This window comes from Podarcis liolepis (assembly GCF_965112155.1).
Source record: "Podarcis liolepis genome assembly, chromosome: 3".
In the NCBI taxonomy this organism is placed as follows: Eukaryota; Metazoa; Chordata; class Lepidosauria; order Squamata; family Lacertidae; genus Podarcis; species Podarcis liolepis.
This window is the reverse complement of record NC_139557.1, coordinates 39,505,879-39,528,531: the sequence shown is the minus strand read 5'-3', so window position 1 is coordinate 39,528,531 and position 22,653 is coordinate 39,505,879. Positions and strand designations below refer to the sequence as shown.

The following is a 22,653-nucleotide window of genomic DNA, read 5'->3' as shown; positions in this document are numbered from 1 at the left end:
ACCCACACACTGAAACACAAACTTTTTAAAAAGCAACAACACCTATATATGTGAAAATACTGTGCCTACAACAACCAACCAGTTAAAAACTGAAACATTTTGTCATACACACATACAACAACACACGCCACAAATTACACATGAACAAAATCTGTATTATACTCACATAGAGACTACACTACCATCTCTGTTTAGGAGTCGCTCCAGAGCTTAGTTAATACATGCAATTTGGCCGCTGGCCTTGAGCTACAGTAGGTCCAGAGGAGGGGGGGGCGGGTAGAGACAAAAGTCCTTCTTCCAAAGAGGGAGGGGGACAAACCTTGAGGTGATATAACAGTTTCAGTGAGAAAGCCGCTTAGTGAAAAAATATTGTGTAGGGAAGTATGTGGAGCAAGCAATCTAGCAGCATGCAGGAATTATATCCTGATTGAAAATACTGGGCCATGGTCCAAACTAATCTAAACTAAAGCAGGTCTGTGTAATAACTTCTCTTAACAATCCACAGATGTTAGGCAACCAAACAAACAGACTGATGAAGGATTACAGTCCTTTAATGTGGCTTCTGGACCTCCATGCGATGCACCAGGAACTCTAAGGAGGATTCTGTGTTAGAGAGAGTTAGAATCTGCATGTAATCTAACTGCTTCTAACGTGGAATTGGAATAGATTGCTAAGAAATAAATTTGCAGTTCATTTCTTGTTCTTGGGTGCGTCTTGATGCAGCATTTCAGCAAATCATCAACGCGGTTACTGTGTACCTACATAAAGCACATGCATGTTTGCATGTGTGAAGCTATGTTAAAGCTGGACCAGTCTGTGTTCTACATTCTGCGTTTGCACAGAATACTGAGCCTGGGTTTCTGGCTCATCGTGATTTATCAGGGCTGAGCAGCATGCTGAAGCAGCAACGCTGCCAGAGCACTCTGCTTCACTCCTCCTCAGGTGTGAGTGGGATAAACCAACCAAGAAGTCTTGGCTTTGCATTACATCCAACCCCAGGATAATGGCTTGCAATTCCACTACAACCCAGGTTTCACTAGCCAGCCTGGAGCCACCATTTAATTCATTATAAGATTTCTTAACCACTCTCCACCGTAAGATTTCATGGTAAAGGTAAAGGTAAAGGTAAAGGTAAAGGGACCCCTGACCATTAGGTCCAGTCATGACCGACTCTGGGGTTGCGGCGCTCATCTCGCTTTATTGGCCGAGGGAGCCGGCGGTTACAACAATAAAATGTACAGTCATAAAAAACATAATTACTGTTTCAGAACACAGAAAACTGTTCCAAATGGGACAGAAAAATATAGATTCAACAAAATGAAACTAAAACCTTAACTATCAATGCCCAAGGAACCATGAGGCATGTTTTCAGCATTTGTGCCTGGCATGTAGATTGTGGCTTGTTTTGTGGCAAAAAAAACCCCCAGTGATCCCTGGTTTGGACTTAACAGGAAGGCAAGGGCTTTATGTTTGTTTATCTTGGTCATGCCAGAGGAGGAATGAAGCAGGAGCAATTCGGCAATACGATTTGCTCCTGGCAAGCCACGATAAACCAGAAATTCTAGCATATTTTTATGTGTGGATCTGGTGAAAGTGTTCATTTTCATGCTACGTGGAAATCTTCCCATGTGTTACCTTATCACAAGTAAGTCTCACTGACCCCTTTGTGTGGCAACACTTATGCTAATAATAATAAAGAGTCAAGCACACACAGGATTAATCTCAAAATGATGAGTCCAGGATTCACACACAGATCCATGTGAAAACATCACTGTGGTGGAAACATGCTTCAGAGAAGTAAAAGGACTGCATGCTTGCATTTGTGTGAATAGTCTGGAGTGTTTTATTCATAACCACATGTAAGCCTCGCACTTACTGTCTCTGGCCCTTCCCACTGCAGTCCGTGGCCAGCAGAGACATTATTCCTGTACTAACACAACATGAAAGCAAAACATGAAAATCCTTGCAATGAAATTGCAAACGCACCATACATTGCATAAGTTGGCACTTACATTTTCGAATTTTTAACTGCTCCCTGCACAAACATGGAGTAAAAACACATTATCTCTTAAGCAATTTTCTATTATTGTGGAACTGAAAAGGCTGGTTCACACAGCCTACTGTCCATTGGGGGACGCGGGTGGCGCTGTTGGTAAAACCACAGTGCCTAGGACTTGCCAATCGTATGGTCGACGGTTCAAATCCCCGCGGCGGGGTGAGCTCCCGTTTCTCAGACCCAGCTCCTGCCCACCTAGCAGTTCGAAAGCACCCTTAAAAGTGCAAGTAGATAAATAGGTACCACTTTATAGCAGGAAGGTAAACGGCATTTCCGTGTGCTGCGCTGGTGCAGGCTCGCCAGAGCAGCGATGTCACACTGGCCACGTGACCCGGAAGTGTCTGCGGACAGCGCCGGCTCCCGGCCTCTTGAGTGAGATGAGTGCACAACCCTAGAGTCTGTCAAGACTGGCCTGTACGGGCAGGGGTACCTTTACCCCTTTACCCCTTTACCTTTACTGTCAGGAACATAAAAATCAACATGATCTAAATGTTATGGTTCCCTCAGCACACAATCCTTGGCCAGAGCATGTGCAAGTTCACCCAGCATCTACAGCTACATTTAAGACCAGGTGTTATATAACACTGTTAAGCACTGAACTTACCTCTATAGCTCTGCAAAACAGTAGCAAATCTACCTTAAGTCACATTTTATGGAGTTTGAATTTGGATGCTGGCTATTGATTCAAAGTAGCTTTAAGCTCTGTTCATTTCGAGGCTGCTCTGGTTTTTGTTTCCTTCATTGCTTTTCACTGCCTTAGTTTCCCTACACCACAGCCAGTGACCAAAACAAATAAATCATCACTACAGATAAGAACAAATAAAAACATATCATCCACATCAAAGAAGTGCTTGTCTTCATTTTAAGTAGTTTATATAGTCTGCCTTTCCATATAGGATTTGGAAAAGGGACAGATTTACACGGCTTTCCATAGCCTCTCCAGCACTTTGGCGAGGCTCAAGATGTTGACAACGTAGCTAAGAATTGCAGAACGTATCATGCTGTCAGGCACACCGAGCAGATTCCGTTAGAACATTATGTTTTGATGACAACATTATTGGTTATATTTGTTCAGGAGGACGGTGTTCCTAAAAACAAAAACAGCATAGGGGAATGTATTCTGTCTACTAATTAGATTAAACCATTTCCCCCACCAACATCAAAATGTCAACTATTATAATTTACAACAGGCAGTAATCTAAATCAAGCCTCATGGCACTTCTCTCAGTAGGCCAGTGGGGCGAGCATACAGATTCACACAGCAAAGATTCTTCACCCCCAGACGCTTTCCTATTAGTATTAAAGCCTTTGTTTTTGGAACATGGTCCCGATCTGGTTGCTAACGCTCTGTTATCTTCCCTAAAATAGGGAAGAGTGCTGTGAAGCACCCTGAGATCGATGGATGAAGGATAGCATACAATAAACCAAATAAACAAAGCGTGGAACCCAGTCAAATTTATTCAAATGTCCATTCTTCTCTAAATATTGCTTAACAAATATACAAGGAATTTTCAATTGATTTTAAAGTTCTTCAGGGGATGAAGATACTGCTTTGGTGTCTCCTCCATTAGAAATCTGTGATTGTAGGCCTGTATGGCTCAAATTTCATCCCTCCCTATTTTTACCTGCCTACTTTAGGCTCATGGAGAGAGAGAAACTAAGGTTTTTGCCTTGATTGCTTAATTTATATAGCTGACACAATTTCAGAACGGGGGGGGGGGGGGGAGTTGATCGAAGTATAAGCCGCAATACTATTTATTGAACCTGAAGCCACAAAAACAGGTACGCCTTAATATCAGACATATGGACGAGGATAGATTCTGCCCTGTTTACATAAAGTCTAGCCAAAACAGCAATCTCCCTTCCCTTCATTACTTTTTTTTTTTAATGCACATGAAACAAAGAATGCTTCGCCTGCCACTGATGTATGCTTCACATAATTATGGTGCTAAACTCTGGCGTAGCTTCACTCTGCTTCAGGCTCCTGCCTATGACAGGTCAGTCTGATCAACAAACTAGTAAAATCAGAAAATCTGAATGTGAGCCAATCTAGGCTCAGTGAAATCAACGAGAGTAAAGCTGGCTTAAACTCAAGTACTCTAACTTCTGTGGTTTACGGATGTGCCTGCAAAGCACTGCCCTCTTTTGCTTGAAAAAAATAATAATACAGAAGATATAGAGCTTGGTTAGATTCATAAACTATTAAGATGTTTTCCCTCTCTAGCATCTTGCACATACAGTGATATGCAACCTAATTCACATGCCAGTTTTATGTGGCACTCAATTTTTATGTTTCCATTCTATTCAGGCTCTTATTTCATTTTCATCACTGGTCTATCTGAGCTATCATATTCCTCTCATAAATTCTGAGGGTCAAACTGCACATCGTGTTTCATGCGGTAGCATACAGCTATATCTGTTTTTCTTAAATTAATTACAGCAGCCAGGGGTGGGGACACATAATTGTTATCAGGATCACTTTGTGCAGGAAGGATAGATTTATCCCTTCCCATGTGTAATCCCTTCTGCACAGTCCTGCTCAGCATGGCTATAAGGATTAGAAAGAAGGTGCTATAGTGTCAATTTAAAGTGAGGTTCTTAGCCATTCTAGAGGGAGGAGGTGATTTTCAGGGCTGATACAGTTGGGAAGAGAAGGGGTAACTTATGCACTGTGATCCCAAAAGTAATATGGGGTTCAATAGCTATAATGAAATAAAAAACAAGCATTAAGCATAGCATGAGGTTGGATACTGGCATTTTCATATACGTGGTCTGAAAAATAGACAAGTCAGAGACACGTAATGAATTGAGGGTGTGTGTGTGTGTGTGTGTGTGTGTGTGTACAACTGGGATATCCCTCCTCCCGTAGTACAGTAGTACAAAGTGCCTGAGCGCTAAGGCTAGTCCAATAGTGCACTTGCTCTGTAATTATAACTGCTGAGGTTTGAGAATAAGTGAGTAAGAAGCAACTCATCTATCCCATGACCCAAGCAGTACAATGAGGGACAGATACTGTTGAATCCTACAGCCCTTTAAACATATAGTCCCCCCCCCAGGATTTTAGGGGAGGGAAGTGAGTACTGGGAAATGAATATCACACAACACACTTTCCCTAAACCCTAATATTCCCCCAGGATACTATAAGATGCTAGCCATGGTTCAATGCAGTCATTTTTACCACCCTGTTCCTCCTCCTCCTTTGTAGATGCTGCAAAAGTTTCTGCCTCCCGGAGGCCATGTTCTGGGGTTTATTATACTTTGTTTTCCTACGTGGGTGGCAAGTCTTGTAACGATACACAAACCCCTACCTTGTTTGTGAGTAACCCCATTTTGCTGCCAAACTAATAGGTACAGAACATTAGAAGGTTTGTCCTCAGAAGGAACAAGTGGGAACCTGCAGCAAAGTGTTGAAGTATATCCCCAGTCACTAACAGGTTCAGGATACAAGCCAGCTTAAAACAAGAGCCTTATAATGCTTTTGGGGACTTATTACAGGCAGGTGGGTGGGGAGAGATTGCAGGAGAAGAAAAGGGGCATGATTGCTTTTTCTTTCTTCATTCCCTTGTTATTCACTAAAGCTGCATTTATTAATTCAAAATTTAATCTTATGTCACTGCCAACAGAATTTGCTTTGTAGAAGGGGGGGGGGAATCTTACATAAGATAATCATTTTTCCTGGTTAATAGCAGTTCAAACCATGACCAGTTATCCCCAGAGGTTATATTAGGTTTTTCCCCCTTTGCAGTGTACTGCACATCAATAATGCTGTATAAAGTCAGGTGTACTAAACAGAACAGAAAGACTACAATCCATTGCAGATATGCAAACATTAGAATATCATGCGAAGCTTCCTTTTATTTTTAAAATGTCTGTGTTTATCATAATGCTACAGGGAAAAGCTTCTCTTTTTTATGTGAAATTATTAAGCAACTGCATAATTTTTAAAATTCTAGCGGTACAAACCTATTCACATTTATTTGGAAGTAAATATCACAAGATTCAAAGTGTCTTATTCCCATCTCAAGTTTTGCATGAGAACGATGCATCTAAATCCAGCAGAAGCATGAAAACTGCTTCAGCACCTACTTTCAGCACTATTTAAATATTCTGCTTGAACTTGGACAGGTATATGCAAAACGGTGCTAATAGTGATTTCCCTTCCACTCATACTTCTTTTTAATCAAATCCATTATAACTAGTCACACGTGCAAAGAAATACTATTTTGTAAACAAAATGTGTGCAAGCACCGAGTAGAAAAAGATGCTGGACTGGAGAAGGTCCTACATGAAAATTCATGATCTGAAACAAGCCCTCACAGAGCAAAAGGCAGTAAACATACAGAATACATTGGCACCCCTGGAAACATTTTGCCAGCCAAGTAGAATCTTCCTTCCCTTTAGAGCCATCCATGGAAAACAACCGTCACACGAGAGAGGTACATTTTAGATTTACCAAACCTACACTATTTAAGCCTGTTCAAGTCAGTCTAGCCTGGGGGTGATATTTACTCCACAGCTTTGAAGTTGTCACCTGACATCAGGTGACAAACAAATGAGCAGTCCATGGAGTGGAAGAGGAAAGGACCCTGCCTGCTGGTGAGATGAAATTATCCACCCTGACCTGCTGCCTCACCTGGATTAATTTGGGCAGGATAGGACCTGTTTATTGAGCAATGGTGAGTCATTTACAGACGTTACAGCCACCTGCATCTGAAAGCATTTCTGAGAGAGCTGAATATGGTTATGGGCAGATGTGAAGCAATTTGCATTCTGGGCTTCACTGTCAGCTCTGTTACTGCTAAGGGTCTTAAGATGTATAAATGTAGCTCCTGCATTTGAAAACCAATACAGTATTCAGAACAGCAATTGAAATTCTGGGGGGTGGGGGGAGGGTTTAAAAATAAATCAAGGCAGGAAAACTGGACTAGTATGTGAATGCTGCATGAATCTGTTAACAAACATTACTGCAAAGGGACAACAAAGGGCTCCCCCCTCCCCAACTTTCACCTTTGTTGCTCCTACCTTCTGGGGTGTCCATGGTCTTTTCATAATTCTCTCCCACCTCTTGTTCCAGATGCAAAGGTCTGAGGCTAAGTTGATTAAGTCTGTGCTATCTGTGCTACCGAGCACAAGGGCAACTCAGTAAATCTGGGGTGGAAGATTTGAGGAAGGGGGAGAGAAAGTATCAGTGCTCTACAATAAATCTGAGTGGATATCTTACGATTTCAAAAAAGAAAGCTGGAGGAGAAGCAATGTACTTTGGGGGAGAAAAGGGGATGTAAGGGTTTTGGTTAGTTAAATTTGTTGGGGAGGACTAGGAAAAGGGTAGAGCATCGTGAGATTAACATGGAAAACTTGGACGTTGAGAAAGAAGGAGATCAGGACAGGAAAATGCTGTGGTGTGTTTTGCGCCAGTATAGGGATATCAAAAATATTTTATGATGCATCAAAAAATACCTTTGACAACCAGTCTGTAAATTGTCGTTTGCAACAATTTAAGAGAAACCTTGATCTTAAGTTACTACACTGGCAGGTCAAACATGGAATAAGGAAAGGACTTCTGGTTAGGCAAGGGGGGAAAGGAAAGGAAAAGAAGTGCAGAAGAATGAGATCTGGAGAAATTAGATGGTAATGAGAGTCTATGGTTCAAAATAGCTATTTCTATGATACTAAGTTTAAGTGAGATTAGAATTTTGCTTTAAGTATTAGCAATCCATTCAGATCTCTGGCACTTACCTGTATTAATGTGGCTGGGTATTACCAAAAACAAGCACAAAACTCACACAATGGGAGGCATATAATGAGCTGCCATCCAAAACATGAATGTATGTTCTAGGCTGGAGGGAAGATGTGAGTGATCACTCCATATCACTAAAAACGTCACCACCATTTTCAAATATGATAATCAAGATTTTGTTCATGGAGTCTTGTTGACACCAAGTGGATATAGAATGCTCTCTCCAGGAGGTCATGATTTGCAGGTGCCTCAATTTAGGGGTAAAAAGTAACCCTGTGTTCAGAGGCTAGAGATCCACATTTCATGGAAAAGGCCTAGAGAAGGCAGACATTCTCTGGATAAAAATGACCTTGTTAAAAATGACAGTGGTGTCACACAGCAGTGAAAGATTAAATCGTTTAAGAAAGCCGATGCATGGCAACGCTTAGGAACACAAGGGAATATCAATCCTTAGTAGAGATTAATTTCCATGTTGATATAAAGAAATTGTTGAAGGAAAAGAGGAATAGCAAAAGACCTACTAGAAATAAGGTACTTGTGGCTTATGAGTTTGCAAAGCTCAGTAAAAGCCTGGCAATCAGCCAGCCATCTTAAACAATGCAACTCAGCAAAACCGTACACGATGATCATCATTCGTTAAAAACCTTTGGTTCACATTTAATAATAAATACTTGCAACAGCAAGGCTTGTCAAATCCGTTCCATAGGCTGAATTAAACAATTGGCTGACTGGGAATAAGAAATCTAAGCGCTGAGATATGAAAAGTAACAGCCCACAATAGCTAAGAGAAGACCAAAGAGAAGCACACCTGAGGACTTTCTGACAAAGGGAAAATTAGGACTGTCTGTATTGGGGGAACCTGGACACTTTCTCACAAAAGTACAAGAAGGCAAAATGGCACAACTAATTCTTGTGGAGGTCAGAAGCCAGTTACTCCAGGTTTCAAAGTGTTTTAGTGCACAGCTCTAGCAGAGGATGAGAGGGGGGAAGCCTGAGGCTTAAATGAGAACAAGAGATAATATTCATGCTTTTTTCAGAAAAAGTCACAGAACTTGGGAAATATGTGGGAGATCAACCGGAAGTGTGAAGATTTAAGGAAAGTTTGCTTTGCTTTTATTTCCCTGCTTTCCATTTTCTGGAAATTTTTTGCATCTCCAATGTTCCCAAGCACCACCCAGTCATCTAAATGTGCATTGCAGCCATTGTTGATCTAAAAACAACTGATTTGTACTTAATAACAAAAAGCAAGGTAAAGCAGGAACCCTCCAAGAAACCTTAAATTTAGTTAGCCCTTACTTTCTTACATATAACCTGTCTTATTCTCATGTATGGGATTTGTTTTCTAATTACATTTCAACCAGTAGAGCCGTGAACATTCACTGATAGATATATATTGTTTGTATTTCCATGTCACTGCCCATGCTACACTTACATTCACCATTTACCTCATTCAGATCTTGCACTCTCATTCACAGCATTCATACACCTGCTGTTCACCCTATTCATACACATAATCACTCATGCACCCCTTTCACATACTCAGCTTAACTGAACATAAGTGCATCAGTACTGTCTCTTCACTTCCTCATACTCCTTTCTGCTAAAATATCATGACTCCTTATTCCCCTCATGATGGTAGTTTGATATCTTAATATTCATGGCACCACAACAGCTAAACCAATAGCTGTAGGTTCTCATTTCTCTGACCTCTAGGGTGTCTGTGACCCAGCAGCTCATGCGATGGCTGAGACATCTCAAAGGTCATAGGCTTCTTCTACCTTTTCATTATTCAAGTTCCTGTGGTGCTTTCACAAAGGTTGTCAAATTTAGCACCACCCAATTTCAGAAAGGCATGCTTTCATTTGACAACTCACTCATATCTCTATAGCAGCTTGAGAAGAGTCAGCAGCTCATTCAAAGTTGGCTTTGATTTCACCATTAGAATAAAGCAGAGGTAGGGAACGTTCCCCCTTGAGATGTTGCTGGACAACAACTCTCATCATCTCTGATCACGCAAGCTGGGGCTGGTGGGAGTTGGCACCCAAAAACACCTGGAAGGTCCCTGGTTCCCAATCCCTGCTGTAGAGATATTGTAATATTTGGTAGTAGCTGATAACTGCATGCAAGATTAAGTTTATTCCTTTGCTTTTCCTTCTCTAGACTTCAGAGCAGTACTGAAGAGCCAATAACACCCAGGAGAGCCAAGATCTGGAAAGTTCTGCATTATGAAGAAATGAGAGGTTGTGTCAGCTCTAGTGTGAGAGAGAAGGGAAAGGAAGAATTGCTGGTCACTTGAATAAGCAGGAAATACTGTAAATAGGTTTTGCAGGTTATTGAAGCTCTACTAAAATATATTCACTATTTTTAACCAGTGACCACAGATGGGCAGAAAAAAAGCGGACAAGTGTGTATCACCAACTCTGTCATTACTGAATTCAAGTCTCTAAAACAATGGCCATCTGTAAAAAAAAAGTAAAGGTAAAGGACCCCTGACAGTAAAGTCCAGTCGCAAATGACTCTGGGATTGCGGCGCTCATCTCGCTTTACTGGCTGAGGGAGCTGACATTTCTCCACAGACAGTTTTTCCGGGTCATGTGGCCAGCATGACTAAGCTGCTTCTGGCAAAACCAGAGCAGCGCACGGAAACACAGCATTTACCTTCTCGCCGGAGCGGAACCTATTTATCTACTTGCACTTTGACATGCTTTCGAACTGCTAGGTTGGCAGGAGCAGGGACCGAGCAACAGGAGCTCACCCCATCGCGGGGATTCGAACCACCAACCTTCCAATCAGCAAGCCCTAGGTTCAGTGGTTTAGTCCACAGCACCACCCGTGTCCCTATCTGTAGCCAGCCTGAAAATTTCAGGTCAGCCATAAAGGATAATTGTCACCTTGGCCAACCACTCCCTTTCAGCTTAATTTATACCATACAGTTGTAAAGATGGCATAGAGGAATCCCAAACTATGTCACCCTAAATTCTTAAGATGGCTATATATAAAGCATCACTAATGTATATGGAATCAAGTAGTGTTTCATACACAAAGATGATAGATAGATTATAATCTAACGTACACAACTGGGGAAAAGAACAAATGAAGAGAACTGGAAGGAGTAAATGTGGGCGATGCAGACAAGGATGAATTACGTAAATACTTTGAAGTAAGAACTAAAGTGGCATTTATATAAATCACTAGACAATAATAATAATCTGAAGAAGTAAAAGTAGACTGAAATGTGTGTGCATGCACTTTTAAAAAGACTTCTAACAGTAACAAGCTGCTACTGATCAGAAAACAGAGAAGCAAAAGCATAATCATATCCTTCAAAGGTGCATTTGTTTTGAAATCAGTAGTCTTTAAATCTCTCACGACTTTCTGTTACAGCCCTTAGAGTTGCAATGCAAGTTTCCAATGGGATGCTCTGATGTGAAGCAGTTACATTAGTACTGTTCCTCATTTGATACTGAAGAACTTGGGCTCAGCGAGCATTGGGAATGGTTCTCTCAATATTGAAAGTAGTTTTCCCACTTCAGGCAACTATACTAACTTTCTTCCTTACTATGCTAAATTAACACAAGTGACCAAGAGATGAGGATGAGTAAAACCCACTCTACTTGCATCTTGAATTCAATTATGTATCTTGCATTCAGTTATTACAATTATTGCTCTAGACCAGGGATTTCCGAACTGCGGTCTGCAGACCACCAGTGGTCCATGAGGCTTATTCAGCTGGTCTGTGGCATGTCCATATTAAATATGCATTTGGATTTTTAATTATCTATTGCTTCTTTTATTTTTTACATTGTGTTTTATTGTATTGTGGTTTAAATTCTATGGAATTCAAATGGTGATAAAATAAAACACAAGAAATCAAAGAAGCAAAAAAGAAAGAAACACAATACCATTAAAAATTATACAACTTCTAGCACAGTGCATTACAATTGCTATAGCAGGCAGATAAATATTTAAGTAATCTGCCAAAACCTTGAGTAATCTTTAAGGTGGTCTGTAGTGGGGAAGAGTTGGGAACTATTGCTCTATCTTTTGGCCTCGCTGTAAAACCAGGGAGGGTGGTGAGTTTTTACCCTATACAGTCGTACCTTGGTTCTTGAACGCCTTGGTACTCGGACGTTTTGGCTCCCGAACACCACAAACCCGGAAGTGAGTGTTCCGGTTTGCAAACGTTTTTCAGAAGCTGAAGATCTGACGTGGTTTCCACGGCTTCTGATTCAGTACAGGAAGCTCCTGCAGCCAATCGGAAGCTGTGCCTTGGTTTTTGAACCGTTTCAGGAGTTGAACAGACTCCTGAACAGATTAAGTTTGAGAACCAAGGTACCACTGTATAATCTTATGAAACCACAAAAACGTATGCCACAATAAAAGTTTTTAGCTAGGATAGCCACATATTACCAAGGGAGAGGACAAAAGAGGGCACAGGTTCACAAACATTTATCATACGCTAAATTATAGGTTAAAAAATCAAATTTAGAAATAACGAACACAATATTTCTCAGCATAGTGCAGTAGGCTAATGAGATTATTTGCATGCCTGCTCAGTCTACTGTTCAAGTTAATTGTTCAAGGTGTCTGCTCTGCATTCTGAAAGTTTTTTATCAATAACCCATAGTTGGACTAGTTTAATAGAGGACCATCTTCGGTAAAGTAGGACACATGGCTATTCTTTTTGAACAAACTCCTTTGGAGTTTGTCACATCAGCATAAGTCATTGCTACGTAATCTAAATAACTGGTAGCTCACTAAGTCTAAGTAACCCCTAGATAACCAAAAGAGACTCACAGACTATTTGCAGTGTCATTTTTGACAGGTTACGTATTTAAGAGAAGAAGCCAGGACAAAAAGCTAACTGGACAGAAGACTAAATTTACTGCTAAGATCCAACAAGAGGAGCAGCACTTGCATAGCTGGCTGACACTGTACCCTTTATGTTTGGAATCACCACATTCAATCATTTGTTAAGGGGAGCTTAGGACACACTACTCAGGAAGTGAGACAAGAGCTTATAGAGGAACAGGTACAAGAAACTCCTGACTCAACCTGGATACAAGCTCAACCCACCTAGCATGACAGTTTCCCATTTCTGGTTTACTACTTCCCCAAAATGTTTTATAAGGTAATACTGTTATTGCCATGGCTTTCCAGTTTCTATCATTCAAAACGAAAGAACTGAGTTTGTTAAGACCTCCTAGTTGATAGAAACAATCAAAGTTACGTGGGAAATTCACTACAAAAGGATGCCCATGAAATGATCGCTTCTATTTCAAATAAGATCTCGCACCCTCCACAATATCTCGTGCGATTTTGGAAAGATCCTGGTGGAAATGGGCAGGCGACACCTCAGGGGCTTCTGATGCCCGAGGCAGCTGCCTCACCCTGCCTGATAACTGCACCGGCCCTCCCTCTCCTTGCACTTCCCCAAAATCTGCTCCAGAGGGTTGGGTGGAAAACAAATACAAACTTGGCAGGGGCACACAGGGGAGGAGAGGGGGGAAAGTTCTATTTCACAAGCACAAGTCTTTGAACTAATCAAATTGTTGCATACAACCCAACACTATCCCTATAGCCTCTCTTAGCATTTGTTTGACTATCTGTAGAAACTGGAAATAATAATAATAATAATAATAATAATAATAATAATAATAATAATAATAAATGGTTTAGTTGAATGCAACACTAAGATATGGATCAGCAGAAAAATGCTGCACAAAGCAAGTATTTTCCAAATACTATAAGGCATGTATAACACATACAGGGGAAATATATTTTATCTAGGACACAGCAGTACTAAAAATACACAGTTTTAATCCTGGATGAGGATTAAAGTTCTTTATAATAAAAAAGAGAGAGAAAGAACAGATTACATCCATCTCTAATAATCATGTTGTTTTCAGGAAATTATTCTGCTATTATACAGGTTCTCCTTAATATACAAAAACTGCAAATAAATTTAGCCAGTAGTGAATATTGAAAAGTCTACTCATTTATCAAACTAGCAGCGGAATCATAGCCATGTCTACTCAAATATACATCCAATTCAATTCAGTGGGGCTTATTCCCAGGTAAGTATGGCTGTATACAGTGGCCTGGGATTAAGCCCCATTGAAGCTAATGGGATTTACTTCTGAGTAAACATGCATAGGATTACAGTCACTGTAATCTTATAATGGCAAATGACATGGGAAAATGCACATTCATGTAAATTAGAAGTGGCCACGTTTTTTTTCTCTCCAGATGATTAAAGTGGTGCTCCTACTCCACAGACGGAAGAAATAAAGTGACATTTGCTAGCTGTCTCCAACACAGAATGTCTTTGATCTCATCTTGCTACAGCATTGCTATCTGCACAAAGTACAGCCATTTCACTACTGATCAAATTGATGATCCTTAGTACTTCTTGCTAACTTCTAATTATGAAGCCCAAACTTTCACATTAACCAAAAAAGGAGGCTGCCCTTTGGCCAGCAATGATTGCATACATGCCCTAGTGGTGAGCGATCAGAAGTCATGATACTTCAAACAAGTAGGCCAACTCACTTGTTTGTTTCATGCCCCTTAAACAGCATGGTTGGGTCCCCAGCCTGGTGTCACAATTGACCACATTGTACAGTATTATCCTTGAAAGCTAAACACGTTTGGAAACTTGGGCGATACTTATCAAACCCCAAGAGGTGATCCGTGTGCAAGCTCCCTTTTAAAGTGAGGCTTCTCACCATCAGAGTGCACATCTCTTGAGCCACGAATGGATCAATAGCCAAGATTTGCTGCTGGTTTTGAGACTAAAGCCTTGACCATCTGGGCACTGATTAGATGATGGAACATCCGGCATTTGGATTTGTGCCTTTTCTTCTCTTGGGACACTTTCGTAAATATGTTAGCATCTCAGAATACTGTGGCCTATAAACTATTAATTGTAAACTACTCTGCTTAAGACGTCAAAAACAAAGCAGAACATTTTCAGAGGCGCTTTACTGAATAGCATCAATTAATACGTTCAGCTGAACAGGTCTGGCTTGACAAGAGGATGTCTTAAGGCAGGGGTAGTCAACCTTTTTATACCTACCACCCACTAATGCATCTTTCTTGATGGCAAAATTTCCTTACCGCCCACCAGTGCTCGATGGAAGGAGGATTCAGCTTGTGCCGTAGAACCTTCTACCGCCCACCTAGAATCCTGAAACACCCACTAGTGGGTGGTAGGGACCAGGTTGACAACCCCTGTCTTAAGGTAATGACGTCTGCATATGTACTGAAGATGTAGGATTGCTACATGTAAAGGAAGGAAACTGGTGGAGAACTAAAAGAAAAGGCGTCTAGGCAGATTCTGGTTAGCAGAAACAGCTCCAAGCACTTGTCCAAAGTGAAGGTGATTTAATGTGCAGTATATATCCAAATTATTTTAATACCAGTAGTTATTAACTCCTTGCAAACATCAACGTATGTAGGTTGGGATCCAATGGATCCCTTCAATGCCTTTCATGTGTATGCTAAGTGATCCTGTTCCATCCGCCACCACTACCAACAAGATGTGTGTTGAAGAGAGCATCTGAAGAGAGCATTTGGTAATATCTTATGCGTACTTTCATAAAGGCCCAGGTGCACCAGTGTTTCAGTAGGTCCTCATTCTAGTTATCCGGTTGTGATCTCAGTTCATTTTAGTTAAACCGGTAGCCCAATCCTAAATATGTTTTCTTCAAGGATTAAGTTGCATGAAGCTCAACAGGAATTGCTTTTTGAGAAGTATACTTAGGATTATAGCTCAAGGTATATACATTTGTACTTTTTTTTGTCCCCAATTTAAGAGGGGGAAAATTAATCTGCTCCTGGTTAACCCCTAAACAGTATATATTTTCAACTTCCAAGATGCCATGTTACACAGCAGTGGTCTTCCATGGTAACCATTTTCTGTGTTTGGCCAACACATATAGCTAAGAAACGTGGCTACTAATTTAGAATGAATAAACAGAATAAAATGAAGTGCCCATCTTCTGAAAGTCCAACCACTCCCTGAACGTTAAAAAGTGATATTCCAAAAGACGAGTTGCCTGCCGTAGTGGCTAGAATGGGGATGGGGCTGATGGGAGTTTTAGTCCAAAAACACTTGGAGAGTTGTAGATTCTCCATCTTGGTTCTACAGTGTGCACTCAATTTTCATGAGGCATCTTCATTAACATTTTAAAATTTATTATCCCCGCACCAACAGGCATATTGAGGAAATAAATGTGATTTTTAAACATTCATATTGCATGCCACATGATTTGCAGAGAGAGTAGATGTTTAGAAGTACTTTTCTTTTTTAAAAAATAATAAAAAAATATTATTGTTTAGATTTCCCAGAAAATCTACCTTAAAAAAATAACGTTCACAGTGTAATGGTTTGAATATCTATATATGTGATTTGACAATTAAAGTCATTTACAGCAACAAAGTTAAAAACCAGAATTAGATACCTTTCAATTTCACAAAGAAATAACTTTACTACTATTCCCTGTCAAATTATGAATTTGATATATTGATTTCCTATGTAATGTAAAAAGAGGTTGTAATAAATAAGATTTCTTCCTCCCAAAGTATAACCTGCATGTTCTACTGCTATGAAAAATATAAATTTATAATAGGAAAAGCTGTTTAGCTACTGTCCTTAAAATTTTGCAAATATATATATCTCCTCAGTTTAGTATCTGGATTTTACAACCGAACATTTAGTCAAAATAATTTGCATTAATTGGTTTCACATAAAGAACACTGTAATAATAAAAGAAGAAATATGGATTCTGACCACTTTGTCCTCCTTTGGGAAAGCATCCAGGGAAGCAGAAAAAGGAGAAAAATATAAAAGAAAGAGAGAAAAGAAAAAGAAGGAAAACATTAATAGGCAGATATAAACAAGGCAATTCTTGTGTTCCTGTAAGCATAACATTTACCAAAAACGAAGCACAGCACGTTTAAATAAAAATATCTATAGCACCACACACATACGGGCAGATACCTGAAGGATTTTAGCAGAAAATAAAATAAATAATAGTGAAATGGATGCATCAGGATTCAATACTCCAGTTTTGATGGAATAGCTGAGATCCAAAAGGCTGTGAGCAAGAGACCATGTACTACTGGTAGGAGAAATTGGAAATCCACAGGGCAGAAATGGATGCACTTTCCCCTCACACATAAGAATTTTGGATTGTTTTGTCCCTACTAAAAGCAATATGGCTCCCCCTTTGGACTCTGCAACGTGTAAAGTACAGTGGGTGGTCTCCAGTGTCGTCCTACTCAGTGCACATCCCTTGAAATGAATGAACACCACCAACTTAGGTCCATTAATTCCAAAAGGTCTGCTCTAGATATTACTTAGTTGTGTATACAAGCATGTGACACTACTTTCTATAAATGTCATTGACAACTGCACAAGAGCATATACAATTTTCAGGGTGTACAAATCAAAGTAGCTTTTCTACAATACTAATGCAGAATTCCATGAGAAAAGCATTATTATAGCTTGTCACTGTGTCTGTCACAATCATTTTCAAGTGAAAAAAAATAATAGGTCCCCTCTTTTATTTATTTCTGAAATTGATTTTGCACAAACAAAACATGGAGCGAGGAATTCCGAAAACAAATATATAGAGTGAGCAAAACAATGAAGTTCAAGGAGTTGGGGTGTGGAAATAAGAAAAGGAAACCAATGCAAAAAAAAAAATTTAAAAATCTGCACAGGTAGGATGTTCTAGCGATGGAAATCAACATTGCTTTGTTTTGCATGCAGTAGAAAACTTACATTGTTTGATCGCAGAGAAACACGTCCTCCACATCTGGCACAAAACTTTGTCCGGCAGTAGGAGCATAAATGACCACAACCATCGGCAAACTTAGTTTTGTGACAGATTCCACATGTTGGCGCATCGTCCTTGTGCTCTCCGTGGTAACGGCGGGATTCCTCACCTATTTTTCGGACTTGCTCTTTGTAACTTTCAAATTGTTGGTGCAATCTTCTGTAAGGAAAAGAAGGGGTTTTTTATATAGCAAAAGCACCAAGACCAGCTCACCCATCAAGTGCCTAGCACTAATCCACACTATGTGTGTCTTCACTATATTTGCTAAACAGAAGCATACAGGTGCCACTCTTGATTATTTGAAAGGAAAAACAAACAGCGGGATTATTTATCTACTTATTATGCACACTTCACCCTGAGGTACCAGCAACTGTAAGCAACTTTTAACTGCTCATATTGGTTTCTTTAACATAAGCCAAGCAAGCTGCTTTTTATGCAAACAATTACCAATAAAATCTCCTATTTCCAAAACAAATAAAGGTCACTTATAGATTTCAGAAGAGTCCCAATACTGTGTACGACCAACACAGATGCCTGTGTTTTTGCCAGGACGTAGAAACCTCAAAAAAGTTATTTGATAATAGCAAATGCCATACAAAGAAAAACCCTTCCTCTTCTTAGGTAAATTTACCTGAAGTCACTGTCCAAACTGATTATTACTTTCAATTTAATAAAACGTAGGTTCTCTCCCCTTAAAGATTTTCATAAGCGCTCTGTCATCATTTCATCCATAACATTTTAAAAGTGAAAGCTGTCACACGCACCACCAGTCTCACTCGCCACTATGTCAAACAAAATTTTAAAAATGTATAGCAGAATAATACACTTTTCGATTTAACCCATTAACTGCTGTTATGGCTGAAACCAATCATAAGCTGCAAATTGCAAGCCGTCCAAAAGTTCTGGAAGAAGCACTATCATATGTGCAACTGTGGGTGAAAATATTTAAGTACAAGTGGCTCTTAAAACAAAGCACTGCAGTGTGTCTCTGCCCTTCTCACAGTTCCAGCCAGCCTACAAGAGCCTTGCAGTGTGGTTCAGATCTCAGGGTGGTGAGTGGTGGTGAGTTTCAAGAATGGGGAAGGCATAAAGGGCACCTTTCCCCCCCACCCCATGCTTTCCTTGTTGTGCTGCATAGTTATACAGGGTTGATAGAACCAAATCTCGGCAATTTGAAATTATAAATTAGACATAGGCAAACTCAGTCCTCAGATGTTTTTTGGGACTACAATTCCCATCATCCCTGACCACTGGTTCTGTTAGCTAGGGATGATGGGAGTTGTAGTCCCAAAATACCAAGAGGGCCGAGTTTGCCTATGCCTAATATTTTGGAGATGGGAGATGCCTAAATAATATTTTGGAGATGGGAGAGCTATCTCTCCACTTTATTTACAACTTCTCTCTCAATCCATTTGCCCTGTTGTCATCATCTATCAGGCAGGTTTTGTTTTTTTAAGTCATTTCCTTTAATTCACAAGCTTTTGCACTTCTGTATCCCCGGTGGAAGTGCCTGCTTTTTGCTTTTTTCAGTCGCCCAGCAGATGGCACCAGAGATTGTAATTTCACATTGCCATCATCTGTTCAGTTTTAAAGAACTGAGGTTTCCTTAGAAGCAAGTGCCTTTAATTTTGTGGTAACAACGGCCTTATCTTCTGTTAAAAATCTCTCTTTATAAATGTAAGAATATTTGTGTGCATGAAATGAGTATTTGCCTGTTCATTTGTCCGCTCAGCTTGTGACAGGAGTGTGCAAAGCGACAGCTTCTGTTCACAATGAATCAGTCAGGTAACCACCATCATGTTTGGATATTCACAAGGAAGCCAGATAGCCACAACCAGGCCCTAAGATCTAATATCTGGTGCATTCCACTGGTGTACACAGAAGGAACCATCCCTAGCATTTGTTTTCCGTTTCTAATTTTACGTCAAAACCAGCCTTTCAATATAAGTCCAGCCTGGTGTAAGAGTTTCTATAGGAGGAAGAAAGACTGAATGAGATACCCAGTTTTTGTGGGGAAAGTATTTTTATAGTTCTTGAGCAGAACGAAACACAGGGAGCAGATGAAGAGCACAACTTCTACAATGTTTTGTGAGTCTCTTTGCATATAACAATAGTTCATATTAAGCCCACTGATGTTTTTGGGGACTTGTTTACATAGCGAATAAACAGTCCACACACAAAGGCTGACAGATCTGCAAATGCTTAAAAATACCTAGTTTGGTGTAATGGTTAGAGCCAACTGAACTGATGAGACTCAGGTTCAAACTGCCACTGAGACAGTCACCATCTCCCAGGCTAACCTACCTCACAGGGTTGTGGTGAGGGGGGAAAAGCAGAGAGAACCATCTACATTCCCTCAGCACTTCCTTGGAGTAAGATGGGATGAATATATATGCATTTGACACTAATTGCTGCAGAAGCCACCAAGTCAATTTCCCTGTCCGTCCATGGAAAGAATTTGAGCCCTGCTGGTGACTATTCAGCTGGAATGACAAAGCACCCTTAAGGGCACCTTGCTCCTTTGCTTGAAAATAAAAGCCCTCTTCAGGTGTTCTCTTAACACATTGCACTCTGGCTCAGGGAGGGCAGCAAGAGAACCAATGTGATGTAATGGTTAGAGTGTTGGACTAGGACCTGGGAGAACAGGGTTTGAATCCCCATTCAGCCACGATACTCACTGGGTGACCTTGGGCCAGCCACCATCTCTTAGCCTGACCTATCTCTCAGGTTTGTTGCGCAGATGCAATGCGGAGGAGGAGAACCATGTGCGCCACTCTGAGATCACTGGAAGATAAGGCTGGTATATAAATTAATAAATAAAATAATAAAAATTGTGAATGGCCCTCTCTCACATGTTTTACTAAGCAGGGCACCAGAACACCTGAAGATGGTTTTAGTTCCATTAATTTCCAGTGCATTCAGGACAACTGATGTTATGGACTGAAGTTCTCACCCTGGGCCAGCAGGGGGATACTGTAGATAGTTATGCAAATAAGAGATCGAAAGTGATGTTCAGTGATTGGATAGTTGTACTGGAGCTCTATATAAGCAGGCTGACTGAACCCTTCAGTAGTTCAGTTCTGTTCTGGCCTGTGAATAAACAAGAGCTGTTTGAAGAATTGCTGTGTCGTCTCATATGTTCACCCACAACTTAACAACTGATATGATGCGAGGAAACTATAAAGGTCCCTAGGAGGCCTTGTAGAAGTCTCTCTCTCTCAGCCTTACCTGCCTTACATTACTAAGAGAAAGATGACACTCTTAAAGTGCTCTGAAAGGGCTAAAGAAGGAAAGAAGAACAATAACAATATTTCCAAATGTGCTTAGGGACTGCAGCTATTGGTTGAGCTTGAATTGTACTCATCTCAAGAGCAAAATGGTGGCACCTGTTCACTGCAACTACACTGCTGCTGGCCCTGCTATGGCATTGTGAGAGGGACTTACATGCGCAGAGCATTCCAGAATCAGGCATAATTCCAAAAGGTCCACTTCTCACAATTATTTAACAAGATATGGAAAGGATCAGCCATAGGAGGTACACAACAGGTTTACAGCAAAGTGGGTTACTGTTGAATTTCATTTTTGTACATCATCTCAAAAGCTGCAAGCGAACATACCTATTGAAAGAAAAAGGCGCTTCAAAACCCTGGTGACTCAAGAGGCACAACTGGACGATTATGAGTCAGTGATTTATGATAGCTAAAATAAAGCAAGCTAAATATGCAAGCTTCCCACTATTATTCCCGAAATGATCGCATGCAGCTGTTCAAACAGGAAGCTTCTCTCTGACCAAGCCAGCAGGAACTATTACAGCCATTCTTGTTCAGCTTGAAGCTTTTATATCTCAAAGCTGATGAAACATTTCTGAAAGTTCCATCGCATGTGGTTTCTTTTTCCCAGGCCCAGAGACTGCCCACATTTCACTATTGATTCCAGCCACGCACTCCTTAGAAGTCTCAACTTCCGAGTTCAATGGGATTTCTTCCTTACATAAAGAATCAGAATTTGATTAAAAATAGCTGGCAGAGGAAAGACATTGCCACAGGGGAATCGACAACTCTACAAGAACCTAAGAGGCTTGAACCTGGGTTGTCTGTGCATAGAGAACCTCCTTGGTTGTGCAAGACCATTAGAAGGACCTGCTTCAGCATCTACACTCAGCTCATTGCTATCCCATCCTGCAGCTGACTGCCAGCATCTACTGTGGGGAACCAGAAATGTTTTGTAGCTCTTAGGAAGTGAGACCTGATAGGCGATGTTGCAATTCAGAGTGCTCCTATAAAGAGTTCTAGCCAGCCAGCCACACCTGTTTTCCAGGACACTCTATTCCATTCACCTGCCCTGGGGGAGAAAAAGATTGAGCCAATGAGCAACTATTTCTACATTGCTCATTTCCCATCACATAGTTGCCAGGTTTTGAACAAGTAATCAAGGAGAAAGGGGAGTTAAAGTCACACATCAGGGCAGCCCAACTTTTCACACCAAGTGGGCCGCAAGCAGAGCTTTCCAAACTATTCATGTCGGTGACGCACTTTTTAGATGTGCATCATTTCTCAACACAGTAATTCAGTTTTACTAGCAAACTGGAGGCTAAACTAACCCCTTTCCAGCCCCAGGAGGAGCACAGGGAGCATTCACACGACACACCTACACACTGCGGCCAACACACTAACGTGTCACAACACACAGTTTGGAAAGCTCTGGCCGCAAGAGGACTTTGATGTGGAACCTGCAGGCTGCACACTACCTTGTCACTTGGAGGGGGGGGAGCAAGGCCAAAATTTGACAAACACACCCCACACCTTCATTCTGCCTTCCCAAAGCCAGCTAAGTGAGGCATCGGGCTTTGGGAAGGAGGCACAAGGCTCTGGCAGGATCCTAAACCCTCCCACCTCCTTTTTAAAGCTGGGAGAGCACTAACTGGACTTTGGGAAGAAGGCAGAAGGACTCTAGGACGCTGTCAGAGCCTTCCCACCTCCTTCCCAAAGCCCAGCCCCTCGCTTACATGGCTTTGG

At 40.9% G+C, this 22,653-nt stretch overlaps 1 protein-coding gene across 48 annotated transcripts in view; it reads right to left on the bottom strand.

Annotated features, from left to right (window-relative positions):
* Nucleotides 1-22,653, bottom strand: part of RIMS1 (regulating synaptic membrane exocytosis 1) — a 230,470-nt gene that overhangs the window by 129,078 nt on the left and 78,739 nt on the right. For 33 of the 48 annotated variants that reach the window (XM_083497272.1, XM_083497276.1, XM_083497316.1 and 30 more), the window contains exons 2-3: nt 17,584-17,797; nt 16,588-16,599 (exon numbers count right to left, since the gene is read on the bottom strand). In XM_083497272.1, coding sequence (XP_083353398.1) covers nt 16,588-16,599; nt 17,584-17,797 — 226 coding nt within the window. Of the gene's footprint in view, nt 1-7,078; nt 7,202-16,587; nt 16,600-17,583; nt 17,798-22,653 lie in introns of those variants that run through there. The other 15 variants (XM_083497305.1, XM_083497319.1, XM_083497288.1 and 12 more) reach the window with 3 other exon arrangements.